Raw genomic sequence first — 14,568 nt, 5'->3', positions numbered from 1 at the left:
TGGTCTGTCCCTCCCGTCCCGCCCTGCTGTTTCCTTCCGCTCCCGCCCCGGTTTTATGGAGCGTCTGGTAGCCGCTCCATAGGGAGGGGGTAGTGTCACATGTCTGTCCTGTCTTGGTTATGCACTTGAGTGTTTTGTTATGTTGGGCCATGTGCTCTTGTTTTTGTCTGGTCCCTCCCCCTTGTTATCTGATTATTGGTTTATTTGTCCCACCTGTTATCCTCGTTACCCACCTTATTTGTCTGCCTTTTTAAGTCTCCTCTTGTTTGCTGTCTTTGTCGGATCTTTGTCTTTTGTCACCCCGGTTTCCCTGTGATGGTCGTCATGTTCTTAGTCAGTATTGGTTCTCCTAGTTCAGTGTTGTTTTATGTTTCATTTATTGTGTTTTCCCCTTTGTGGGTTTTTGCTTTGTGTTTTGTTTTATTTAGTTAATAAATCATCCCTTCACTGCACTTGAGTCCTCCTCTCCACTTTTGTAAATTGTATCGTGACACACTGTCAAATACCACACAGAGATTCTTGGTAAATGGACAAATATGCAACCCTAAATAACCAAGAGCATTTACACAGGCACTTAAATCCCCAGGACGACAAAACAACCGGTCTTATTTTCACTAAGACAGAGAAAGTTCTGATCCAACCATATTTTAAATCTCTCAGGCAGTTAAGCAATGGCTGAATTGAAACTTTGCCATTTGTTTTGACGGGCAAAAATGATTTGTACATCATCCACATAACAATGGATGGAAATATTGTGTTTTTTTTTAAATGAAGGGCAGCATGTACAAAGAAAACAGCATGGGGCCCAATATGGACCCTTGGGGGACGCCACAAGAAAGAGGAGCAGTAGATGAAGAAAATTCACCAAGGTGAACAGAAAAACTCCTAACTGTCAAGTACGATTGGAACCATTTAAGGGCTGTGCCCTTAATGCCAACACACTGTTCAAGTCGGGATAAAAGAATCGAGTGGTTGATCGTATCAAAGGCAGCAGTCAAATCCTAATTCCGATATGGAACCGGTAGTTAACCCTTTGCGGTAGGTAACCGACGCGTACGATCGTTCACACCAGTGTGATTAGAAAGTTCAGATAGCGTGATCATCAACTTCTAAATTCAAATCTGCGTTCGCGCATTGGCTGGCGCTGCAGACAGACGCACTTAGCGCTGTTATATAGTCTATCACAACTATTCTGGGTTTTCAACCACATAAGGTTTATTTTAGGTTTCAGACATTCAAATACACAATTATTAGCAAAACAACATTTACAGTTTGTAAAATACACACTGATGGCTATGGAAGCAGCAATAACAATCCTTTCAATTATAAATTGATGATGTGTTTAGATACACATTGTGTGGGTAACTATAAAATTTACTTTGTTCTTCTCACACTTCACCAGCCACTTTAAAGTATTTCAGGAGAAGTGGATGAATTGACATGTTGACAGATACAATTCTCTGAACTGCGGTGCTTAGCCTACTAACATAGTGTGCCTTTTCTACATTATAGATCAACTAACATGAATGATCATTATAAAGGTTTCTTAAATGACAAACCACATTCACTTGTGTATTTAAGAATAAAAATATCAGCCAAAGACTGACTGACACCAATCATAGTTCGTTTTGTTCTGCGTCATGTTTAGCCAAAGACTGACTGACATGTTTAGTGTGAAAATGTGAAGTCGACATCCCTACAATAACAGACTGGCGTATACATCTAAAAAATTAATCATTCAAGAACGTTGTGCAAGTTTACTGCAACAATAGAGCCGCGAACTTCACATACTTTTGAAATCCAGAATTCAGTTGATCCTGATAAGAGTTCATTGTCACAGTTGTAAACATAACAGCGTTCTTCTTCCATGAGGGATTTCTCGTCACAGCGTTTAAGGTGATGCGTTCTACAATAACGCTCACCTTGTGCAGGACATGCAATAAGTCAGGAGAGGTGCCGTATTTTGCCAGAGAAGGCAAAAAATGTGAAACGGATTGCTGAAATTTAAAGCTGGTTTGTAGCATACCAAGAATACAGACTTTGCTGTATTTTTGTACTGTAGTGTTTTTTAGTGTCAAATTATTGTAGTTGGGTTAGGTGGCTTAGGTTTTATTGTGAATTTATGATGTAAATTTGTTGTTTTGTATTTTAGACTAATATTTATATATACTTTTAAAAAATTTAATATTAAATTAAGATTTTTTTATTTGATTTTTTTTCAATAAACAAAGCAGTTTTTTTTACAATCACCATGAATTTGAAGCTCTTTTTAAAGAAGTTAAAGGCACCGGTACCGTTTTAAAAGTATCTATTTGGCACCGGTATCAAAAAAAAAAAAAAAAAACGATACCCAACCATAGTCACAACTATTATTGCAGACTATTTGTATTTTGATTGTTGTCTTATTTATTACTGGATGTAATAAATTCTTTTTGAGCTTTTTCTGCTGTCGTCTCGCCTAAATGTCACATCTTTGAGCCAGGTGAGACGGTGTGTTATGCGTATGTTTCACACAATATGGTAATGTCACTATATTGGGTTTGATGCTGGGTGATAATATAAGCGACTCATCTAAGGAAATGTTACAACAGTTTAGTGCTCTTACTACAAATTAAAATGATCACTGAAGGGCTTTTCACACTGCCTTAATCACTAGTTATTGGTGTTCTAAACCTCGCTTTTAACCACGGGAGATGAGCAGGATTAATTGTTAATCCTGGGTGCAGTATGAGCAGTGTAAAACAAGATAACCCAGGAAAACACTAGATTGGTTTCAAGTATTTCAGAGAGCAGCATAATAAAATGTATTAAATGTAACAAGTGGCATAGCACAGTCTTATAATGGATGTCTCATACCAATTGCACTCTCCCTAAAAATGGAACTTGTGTAGAAACATTATCCTAGAGACTTGTCTGGACAAATTGCCATATAAATGTAAATTAGTAATTTCTTACTCAGTGATTAAAATGTATAACAATATAAAATAAAAATATAACAAAACAACAAAAAAACTTTTACAATACATTAAAACCCTTGGCACAAAAGTCATGTGACTTATAATCTAAGCCAACTGCTATGGTGTGTCTAAATTGTTTTAAACAGTATCCCTTTGTATCCCCTTCTCAAACAGCAAAGAACTGAAAAAGGTCACAGTTTCTCTAGGCATTTCTTATATAAAGTCTGCTTTATAATCATCTGAATCTTTAAAACAGGGGGAAAAAAAGTTACTGGCAGGTTCAGCTTATGAAAAGAGTGGGAAACCCAAACCATTACTACTGTTGGCTCTTGTGACACATAGAGAGATAGTATGACAAACTATAGTAAACTTTAACTGGGAACTAAAACCAAAATTAGCCAATGTTTTGTTCTGATCTATTAAAAGCATTACAGGACTTTGGGATGTTTACTTGCAACAAACTATCTATAGTACAAATCATGTACTAGAATTTATAACTGTCTAAAAGTAGCATCCATATATATAGCATAAGCGATGCAGGTTTATGCAGATTACATAAATTTTATTTAATTGACATGCCCCTGGTTTCACAGACGTAGGCCTAGTTCAAGACTAACATGCATGGTGGAGCTGTTTAACTGAATGTTTTACTAAAATATGTCAGTACCAATGTTTTTAGGCACGTTTATAAAAGCTACTAAAATGTCCTAATTGAACTATAGCATAATCCTGGCTTAATCTAAGCCCTGTCTGAAGCCAGGCCTGTGTTTTTGAAGGCAATAAAGGATACGGGTTACTAAACATCCTTTTAAGGTCAACTTTTTCTTTGCAGTATGGACACGTCTGCTTCTTGCCCACAATGCACCAGCCACGTATGCAAAACTCATGGAATCTGGGTAATAAATAGGTTAAGGAAACAAATTTGTGCATCATAGTCACTGCTGGAAAGGAAAAGAAAAAATAGCAAAAGATGCTATTACAAAAGGTGGAAACATTCACTGATGCTACAGAAGGAAACACAATGCATTTAGAACCAGGGGTGTAAAACAGGATGAGGATGTGTACATTTTTCTTATTTTGTTTAAAAATTATATTTTTTCATTTAGTACTGCCCTTCAGAAGCTACAGAAGTTGCTTACATGTTTCCCAAAAGACAAAATAATTACAATTTACCCTGATCTTCAAATTCAAAGTTTGCAACCCCCACATGCATCATGTTTCCTTCTAGAGCATCACGTAAAGTTTGAACCTTTTGTAATAGTCTCTCAGTTGTCCTCAGTGTGAAAAGATGGATCTCAAAATCATACAGTCATTGCAGGAAAGAAAAAAAAACAAAAACAAAAAAACAGCCGCAGATCATCCAGGTAACGATACAGTATTAAGAATTGTATTGTAAGAAGTGCATATAAACTTTTGAAAGGAGTCATTTTTATAAATTTAACTTTTATTTTGTCTTTTGGACCATATGTTGAATGTTGACTGTGGTTTACACGCACCTTGCAGAATCTGCAAAATGTTAATTATTTTAATTAATTTAAATATAACTATTTAAGTCAACATCTTTTAAGTAAAATATCTTATTCAGGTCCCACTTATTTTGTTAAAATAATTAACATTTTGCAGATTCTGCAAGGTGCTTGTAAACTACAGTAGTCAACATTTGAAGTGGGCCAAAAAAAGTTCATCAAAGTTGTCCTAAGACTAGAACGGGTTTTGTTCAAAATTAATGTATAACTTTGATGAAGGGTTTCTATCCACTTCAAATGTTGACTACTGTATAAATATATATGACAATGGTGACAATATATTTAAGCTGTGAATATTTCAATTCAAAACATTTCACACACTTTCATTATTGAAAATTCAATTACCCATATTCACCTTTCAGATATCACTTCCAAAATATTCAGTCTGTTTAAAAATATAACCTTTAATTTTCTATATGTAAATTTCGGTCCATTTTATTTTGCTTTACAAATTTGCTTCCACAAATTCGACAGAAAATTCAACAATGCACATCCTGGAACTGCAGGAAAAGCAGTAGAGTACCGATGTATAATCTCCATCTACTGTTAGTCGGCTCCCCAGCAGATGGTGCAAGTGGGTGTTGAAGAAAACCAGAGCCGTTAGAGCAAGTCATTCATTCACAATAATGGCCTTACAGAAATGGAGCTAGCGGTAAGTGTATGTGATTATTATCAGGGCCATTATATATGCAGAAAAGCTGACAAAGACAAAAACTGTGCTTCCGTTTAAGTCTTCACAGTGTAACAAATAAGCTCAAAGGAGGAAATATTAACTTAACTAAAATAACTTATGATTAATTATGAATATTTGGATCATTCAATATGATTAACTTGATGTAGCTAAATTAATATTACAATCAATAAATCAGTTCATCCAGCGAACACTTGATTATTCATTAATCCTAAGAAAAGGGTATTTTTCATGGCCACAGAAAAATAATTCTTTCTTAACATGTTCAGCGCATAGAGCATGTAACAATCATGCCATTGAAGTTGCAATCGATTTCTTCTGCATTGAATGAAAATGATATGATGAACTTGCATGGTTAGTTCGACTCCATCATGGTTGATGAAGTTCCACATGGCTCGATGTGTTGGGCGGATGAGGTTTTTCGTATCCATATTTGACCTTAAAGCATTTAAGCTCCCGTCCCTACAGCGAACTCTGGCGCCCCGGGAACCACTGATGTAGGCTATACTATTGAAATAGGCAAGCAGATACTGGCATAAAGTTGGTTTGATATTGGATGTTCGATATTCGCAAATTTAGGGACCGTTTCTTAAGTTACATACGACTAGGGCTGGGCGATTTATCTGTATTTATCGACGGTACACCATTGTCGGTAACAATATAAAAAATGTTCGATGTAGCGCTCAATTTCATTCAAATGTCCGCGCGGGGCTGGCGCGACCACCACACGGTTGCCCAACATCAAATGGCAAGCGTAATGAAAGCGGAACGAAACTGCGCTATTATTTTGTGCTTCGCGGACCGTTTGGACCATCAATGTCAGTGTAGCGCCAGCCGATCTTGATCACAAGCCATTACCCTTCAAATTGCGCAAATCTGTAATGGAAACGTGCCAACTGTTACTACACAGCGCTAAGAGATCCAGTAAAGAAAGCATTTGAATTCGCCACAGAAGTAATAACATCGCTGTGTAAGGTATGGACTGTCAGTTGACTTCCTCCTTTCCTCAAGCAAGAACGTGTGTACAACACACACACACACTCTCTCTCTCTCTCAGGAATGGCCAGAGTCATAAAAATGCTTGAACATTCCATGCCCTCCCCCATCTCTGCAAGAGAGAGAACAGAACTCTAACACACACACACGCAAACCAACACACACACATGATGGACCTTTACATTACACTCATAAAACGAGCCATTACCAATTGTATACGATATATTCCTGTATGTCTGTGTGTTTCCCAGTCCATGGTAGTCTAGATATGATCTCCTAGCGTATCAGTGAAACTCTTGAGAGTTTATAGTTATGTATTAAGATGTATCTTCGTATTCCAATTATGTGTAAATGTTTTGTTTGGTACCGTTTTAATTATCTCGTTCCAACTGATTTGGTCAGATACAGAAGATTACAGTAAAATGTATGTTTTCTATGTTTTTACCATCTTGTGGAATGAGTCTGACAAATTCTGACTGGTCATAAAAGAGGCGGACACGGCCATAGTTTAACTTTGACAAGACAAAGAGAATTTGGCCGCCAAAAGTTTCTTTGAATGTCATTGGCCAGTTCGCACCTCAGAGGTGTGGACTCCAGTTCCTCTAAAGAGGACTGAACCTCCCTCTGGACGCTCTTCCTCCCTTGTCCTCGTGTCAAGATGTAACGTCTCGCCTCTGGGCGAGTTCTTCGCCTTTCTTTTATTTGTTTCTAGTTTAGTTTGTGTTTTTCAGTTGTAGATAAGTCTCTGTGTTTAATTCCAATCGACGATTGAAAAGAAAACCCCATGACATATCTCTTCAGCAAATCCATCTACAAGGGACCTTTAAACGAGCGCGCGCTCGCTTTGAAGGAGAAACACGCGCACGTGACCGCGTGACGCGCCGGACCGAGCGACGCACGCGCTTCTTTACCAGCCATGCAAAGATGTAACGTTAACTCCGCATGATTTCCCCGTCGAGATCTTTATTTCCTTTTTGTTAGTCAAAGTTTTGTTTTCCGTAGTCGACTCAGTTCACTTCCACGAAGTGAAACGAACTTAGCCGAACTATTTCCCTTTGGAAATGTTACCCTAAAGACTGTAAACCTCCGTTCAACACGCGCGCCAAGCAGCCCACGTGACGCTTCCTCACACACAAAAGGACTCAGCTCACGCGGCCAGACAGGGCCGTACAGAGAGACCATAACATAACTTGTGCAAGTATAATCTCTTTATAGAGCTTCTAAGAAGTTTTAAGATGATGTTTCGTGTTTTAATCGGAGAGGTGAATGTCTTCCTGCCAATGAAATTCTGCCAATGTTCTCTTTTCTCTCTCTCCCCATTCTCTGTTCTCTCTCTCTTACTCGCTCACGCGTGTAAGTTATCCATTGTCCAAACTTTACGCATTTCTCGTTCATTGATGTCTTATTGTATTGTTCTTTGATGTCTATGTGTTTGTAAATACATATATCCCGTGTAACCGTAGTAAATACATAAGTAGTCATGCCTCTATTAAATTAATTATATTCATTTGATTGATGTGCTGTCTCTTTGCTCAGTTTCAAGTCCCTTAAGTGCAAAAGATCTTATGCTACAAGCTTACTAAAATTAAAAATACCTTAAAGAGTATGTGTTGTGTTTATAGGGCGGGAAACCCAATTCTTCTGGCCAGAGAATTGCGTTTCCTGAAATCCTATAAAGTAAGATGATATTGTGGATCCCACAAATATTATCCTGACAATTGAGCTAATTCATTTTACCTGTTTTGTGAAACGTGGTCCGTGTAATTAATTGCAATCAACTTGTGGTTAATTTCAAGGATTCACATGCATGCAGGTAAAATGACAGATCCTCCCTTATCGGGAGATTTATTAACATGTAAGACTGGTCTAATCCAAACATGCATGAATAATTATTAATTACCAATTATTAATTATGATATGCAAATTCCCCACGGATTAGATCCGCCCTGAATCCTTACAAATTGGTGGAGAAAATGCTAAGCACACTTTAAACTTGTTTCTGAGCAAAAATCAGTGTTCAATCTATGTCTATATTGTGATTTAATATTGTACGCGCGCCTCGGGTGAGTGAACGCAATGCGAACTCACCAGCTGACTGAAGAGGCACAAAAGCCAGTCCATGTCAGCGGAGCACATTACAAACTGCTAAATTCGCCTAAACGTTTTAGTCGTTGTAATTGCTAAAATGAATTGCAGTTCGTAATACTGATATTCACGGTTAAAGTATTGAATGTAAACTGTAGTTTGAAAAAAAAAAAGAGATATTACCTCTGTAAAGACGTTTACATGTTAATATATTTTCTTTTGATCAGCCTGTTTTCAAAACGAGAATCTTTTGAGCAGAGCGAGAGAGGATCTGAATTACAGCGATGCTCCTGTAATTCAACCTAAAAGGCCTGATATTATAATCGTTAGATTAACGATAAACTCCTGGTTAAACATTGACGTAGCTACTCAATTGTAAAAACCTAAAGCATATTTAATCATAGGTGCTATTTGATATATGTTATGGGAGTCGAAAAACGGATGAATAATTCCTGTTTTCTCTCGCACAACGCAGCGATGAATCCTGCTAGATGTGCTTGTAAAACATAGCACCGAAAAAAAAATCCAACACTGAAAACATTTTTCATCATAAATGCTATTTGATAAATGTTATTTGGATCCGAAAAACAGATGCCTAATTCCTGTTGTCCACAATTTACGTGTAGTGCAGCGAAGAAATCCTGCCACACACTTTTGTGAAATATAGCATCGAAAAAATCCAAAACCTAAAAACATTTTAATCATAAAAGGCTATTTGATAAATGTATTTGGATCCGAACGACAGACGTGTAATTCCTGTTGTTCCTATGCGTGTGTGTAGAGAAAAAAAAATCCTGCCACGCCGTTGTGTGAAATATAGCATCGAAAAATCCAAAACCTAAAAACATTGTAATCATAAAATGCTATTTGATAAATGTATTTGGACCCGAACGACAGACGTGTAATTCCTGTTGTCCCTATGTGTGTGTGTAGGAAAAATCCTGCCACGCCGTTTTGTGAAATATAGAACCGGAAAGAAATCCGTCGAGATTTAAATTCCGCACTATTTCTGATTTATGCAGCAATTGAGGCGTGTAATTCTTTGCACGTCCTCTGAGACAGTCACATGTGAAAGCAGGCGGGTTGCAATGCTACTGCCAAACGCTAGGGCGCGCCCTTGAGTTTCCCAGTATCAGACTGCCTCCACGTCCTGACTTTACCCTCCATGAGCGAGATGTCGCCATCGTGTGGACAATGGTAACAAGGTCATCCTTTCCTAAATAATTTTCTCTCAGCACCATTTCAGATTGTTCCAGTGAATTCCTGAAATTGTGTTTCTAACTTTCAATGCATGTGCAAGTTCCAGTTTTAATAACATGGATTTCACTCCTGACTGTGTACACTTTTTTTTGAATTTGGTTCCAACCACATTTGAACTTAAAATTTAAAAGTAAGTATTAGCAGTTTCTAGCGCCCCCTTTGTGGCCTTCCCCTGCTAAGTCAGCTCATCACTTAGTTCCTAACATCATTCTGTTCCGAAGTGGCTTTCTCCCAGCAGGCTTTATTTTGGTTTTCGACTATCACGACTATCACCATAGTCGTGATCATCATCAAATATAATGCCAACCTTCAATTTCCTACACTTATTCAAATTTGGTTTGAAACAAACAAATTTCAAGATTAATTTGAATTAAGTCTCCGTTCCTGTTGGCTTTATTTTCTATATTTCCTTTTTCAAATTATTTTTTAATAATTTTGATTCGATACGTTATGACAACTTTATCCTTACTGTCTAGAAGTTACCTAACATCTATGCATATGCTTGATTTGAATTGTAGTTAAACCAGTTTGAATGCAATTTAAATCAAGGTCTCTGTCAGCCAGATTGACCACCAGGAGGAAGTGGCCCAAACGCGCCACTGCAGCTTGCTTCCTCCTGTGCTCTTCCTGCTGCACTTAATCTCTTCTCTGAATGGAGGCTAGGTTGTTCTGATAATTAACATCGTCATAATTTCCTTTTTGTTTGTACCATAATTTTAGTAAAGCCGTTGCCTTCGATTTTTTTTTTCTACAAAAATAGACACTCAATTTGATTTAGATAGAGAGAGCTTTAATTCACGTTGAGGTTCACTTGTCCTTCATCCTGTTTTGTGTTTGTAGGTAGAAATTTCTCTCGTGCTGTGGTGATTTGACAGTCATCTCTGCTTGGGGTCCAGCAAGCGGGTTCGTCTGACCTGCGTCACCAGCGCTGACTGAGCGCGAGTCTCGGACTTTCCCGTATCTCCCCGTTGGTGCGGCCCGCAACACATTACCAATTTGGCACTGCCGGTTGCGTGAGAGGGCGCACATCGGTACAGATATACGGAAGGGCCCGGGACACTGCTGTCAAGTGTTTGGGGATGACAGGAAGACCAACCACAATGCTGACTCCAACCCGAATGACCTCATTTCACCCCAGGCAAACTAGAAAAAGGTATTAAACCCATCCACTTAGTATTGGCCACAGAATCTATGAATTCCCCCGGTCATTGAAGCGTTTGGCTCCCTTCTCCTCTCCGAGCCACAAACCGCAGGCTTAGGCCTCCTCTTCCCTTGTAACACTTCCTGTGTACTATTGACGCCATTTCATTACAGACCTTTCCATCTTTGATGGTTGCATGTTACTTCAAACTTTGCTATCTTGCCACTGCTCTTTTCTGTTGTGCTCTGTTCCTTTCAGTTCACCTAGAAGACAGAACCTATCTGAGACAACAAGGAACGCTGAATAATAGTTTGACAAACCAAGCCGTTAGCATCAACAGGTGACCCCTAAGCTACCGCCCTGTTAAATTTTATTCAGGCCCATACTGACCTACCTAAATTGTCCCACCGAATGATTTAACTGTCTGCATCAGTTAACCAAAATTTTCATACACGGCATAGCCCGTATTATAGCTCGTTAAACGTAGAACGAAATCGCACTGGTCTCTCTGCGTGTGTTGTGTTCCTCTCGCCCACAGTGAAGCCAGTATGTTCCGGTCCTACAGTCCCACAACCCGCTGGGACAACCTCGACACATGGCTGACGGCCATGATGGCTAACTTCCTGCCCGAGGACGCTAGTGACTCAGAGCCTCGAGCATCGCAGACGTGGACAAGCTGACGGCGCACAAACCAAGCCAAAGCTCCCACGACAAAGACCGGTCAGACACGTCAACCTCACTTGCCAGCTCATCACACAAGGACGTCTCCACGAAAGGAGCCGCATCGCCCTGGAGCACGAAGTTGCAACGCTAAGGATGCAAGCCGAGGATGACAACGACCCCTAGCTACAAGAAGGAAGTGGAAAGACTTCAAACTGCCCTGTCTGATCTTCATCTGCACAATAGACCGAAGAGAGCAGTCAGAGAAAAGAACCAGAGAGGAACTCGACGAGAAACTCCGACAAAAGTGAAGCCCCTTGCAAAGAGCAGAGACTGAACTTAAAGAGACTCAAAAGCCTTTCCAGGAGAGGCCTGCCACTAACCACGGCATGGCTCCCAAAAGACTTAACAAGCTAAAAGAAGCTTACACCAAGCAAAAGACTATGCAAGACTCTTTTAAAAACAAACATTTGCGACATGCTGGTTGAAATGACACTGCTAAACATTAGTTTCCATGACAATGAAGGGTTACGAGAAACACTAGCTCCAAATAGAGCATACGTCCCCTTTAACGCCAGAGTGTAGGAAAACTACCCCAGTTTTAAACTACTGTTAACCTACAGGCGTGCTTTTGGTCGTTGCGATCCAACCTGAACACAACGTGCAATACGCATTTTTGATCGCTGGCTTGTCTAAATGCAGATAAAACGATAGCTGGAATTGACATCTCTACTTTAAGTAAAATAGCCTTAGATTTCCAACTAAACTTAGCATGTTCGGCAGTAAAGCGTAAGTCTGTTTGACGAAGAAACCCCATCTCAGCAGCTTGTAAACTGTACCGATATCTATTCTGCTTTACTTAAAAGAAATCCAAATTGTAATATGACTAAACCTGTGTCTAACAAAGAAAGCTCAGGAAAAAGTTATATCTAGGTAGACCTGGGTGATGCTCCCCTTTCTACAAATGTAAAGGCCTTACAAATTATTGTTAGATTGATGTAATTCACCTAAATTTTACCTGCATCTACAAGCAGAGAACTACATAGCGATTTAATACTGTTTCATCGCCCAAAAGTCAGCATTTATGCATGAGAGGGACATAACTATATATGCTTAGACAAGCTTTGACTTCCAGCAAATCTATTTCCTTACTCTGTAAACAAATAGATTAAGTTGCGTAAAATAAAGAGAACAGTTCCACGAGTAGAATTAGCAAATGCCAAAACACATCTGCATTTTACTTAATGTAACACCAAGTTCTGGAAGGTCTTAAAATATAAGTGCCTGCTGTTAACCCGTTTAAACATGCATAATTCATGTAAAATGTACAGACATTTTTCAGGGACTGTTGAATTGTCTGACATGCTCTGGTTCCCATGACAACAACCTGTCACAGGAAGTGCTAACTTGTGATGTCACTTTGTAAACAAACCAGCCTAGGAAGCTAAACTAACCTGGCGTCCATCCAGCTTATGCTAAGCTAAATAATAACTTCTACAGTTAGCAGTTAGCATCATTTACTTGAACCCTTAATCACCGCTTGTGTTCACACAATGCAACGTATTCTAGAATACTTTCCTTAACATCGGTTAGGGTTTCTAATTATTCACTTTCCGTGTTTGCAATTCCTCTTAGCTAAAGTTTACCTTCCCTAGTTCAGGCATAGTCCTTACTAACTGTCGGAGGATAACTTCGCAGATGACCTGTTAATTAAACTTAAGTTTAACTACATGTAAACTGTGTAGCTAGAGAAGAATTCATATAGCAATAGGGATTTTCATCGGCAGGTGACTAACCCTTTGATGGGACACACACGATGTGGTCTGGAACACGCAACCGCCGTAACCCACTATGAAGTGTTGACCCAGGTAAATCCAAAGTTTAGTCACTAAGGCCACTGATTATTCTCGCCTTAAGATCATTCCCGTAGTTTTGATCACTTTTATTTCTTTTCGCTTTTAATTTTAATATTTTTTTTTTGCTCTTCGTTAATTCTTTAATTTCTTTGACTTTGATAATAATAGCACTCAGCTATTCCCTTGGCTATTCGATCACAGGGATTAAAGTGAAAACAATTCTTCTGACTGAAATTTTTTTCAGGCCAAGTCATATTCCTGTAACTTTATTTAAATAGTCGAGACCAATAGCGTTTTAAGGGAAGATGTTTAAAACCGATCTAATATTGAGTAATTTAAAAGCTATTTTAATCTATGAAAAACAAATACTTATCTTGACAAATAATCAACCATCTACATAACTTTTCAGTGCATGTTTTTATTTATCTTATGAGACCAAACAATGCTAAACTATATTAATATATAGTTTGTGCCATGGCAAATTGTTTTGGCTGAGGGCAAAGTGAAGTTTTATAACTTTATTATGTAGGCTATATTTAACTTTAACTTTGTAGCCTATTACAGAGCTGACTTATGTTTAATTGAATTGTTTGCTTTATTTCTCATTGTATAGCTTATTATAGCCTACCTATTAGGCTACTACTTTTGAACGGGATATTAGCATTAAAACTGACATTTAACAAAAAAGAGACATGGTTGTGTAATTTTATATAGTCTAAAATATATAAAATATTATATTACTATGCATTCTCTTCACTGTATGTGTACGCATAATACAATAAAACGATACAACCCTGTCTGTTTGTTAAATGTCAGTTTTAATGATAAATAATGTTTCATATTTTTAAAATGAAAACAAAAAGAAGCAGGTTTGTGTTTTAGCTATATTTCGTGTTGTTATAACTATATGATAAATCAATGTGCGTTGCCTGAACCACATTTGTGTGGCCATTTATATGTTTATGATAATAATTATGTTCATTTATAAAAGAAAAGAGGCACAGTGGTGTTGATGAAAAAAGGCAGAGTTGATAACCGGAGTAGCCGCGTGCTGAGTGACGCGATCAAGAACGCGCTGTTAGCAGCGTCCTCGGGAGTTTGTTCTCCTGAGTCGAACTTGGCAAGTCCGAACTACCAAGGACGCAAGTCCGAAGTTTGCGTACTTGGTATTGAGAAACGACCAATATTGACCCGCGTTCTGTTTTCTATCATGGGACCGCAGCAAACGAGCTGTAGCCTCGCCTGACAAGATTGAGTGAACAGGGTCCAGGGAGCAGTTTTTCCGTGAGCGGGAATTGAAAACCCGGAGTGGATCATAAGCGAAGTGATAACAGAATGCTAAGAGTGGAGAGAGGAACGTGCTTTTGCTCCACTCCAGGCTTTATCACATCCCCCC

The 14,568-nt window shown here is 38.6% G+C and overlaps 1 protein-coding gene across 2 annotated transcripts in view; it reads right to left on the bottom strand.

Moving 5' to 3' along the window:
- The window catches only part of rnf121 (ring finger protein 121), a 227,693-nt gene that overhangs the window by 16,684 nt on the left and 196,441 nt on the right, over nt 1-14,568 (bottom strand). For both annotated transcript variants that reach the window (XM_056239150.1, XM_056239151.1), the window contains one exon: nt 3,748-3,849. In XM_056239150.1, coding sequence (XP_056095125.1) covers nt 3,748-3,849 — 102 coding nt within the window. The remainder of the gene's footprint in view (nt 1-3,747; nt 3,850-14,568) is intronic.

Source organism: Rhinichthys klamathensis, unplaced genomic scaffold (assembly GCF_029890125.1).
Source record: "Rhinichthys klamathensis goyatoka isolate OS25496 unplaced genomic scaffold, OSU_Roscu_1.1 h1tg000554l_1, whole genome shotgun sequence".
NCBI lineage: Eukaryota > Metazoa > Chordata > Actinopteri > Cypriniformes > Leuciscidae > Rhinichthys > Rhinichthys klamathensis.
Note: the sequence above shows the minus strand (reverse complement) of the source record. Positions and strands in the feature narration are given on the sequence as shown.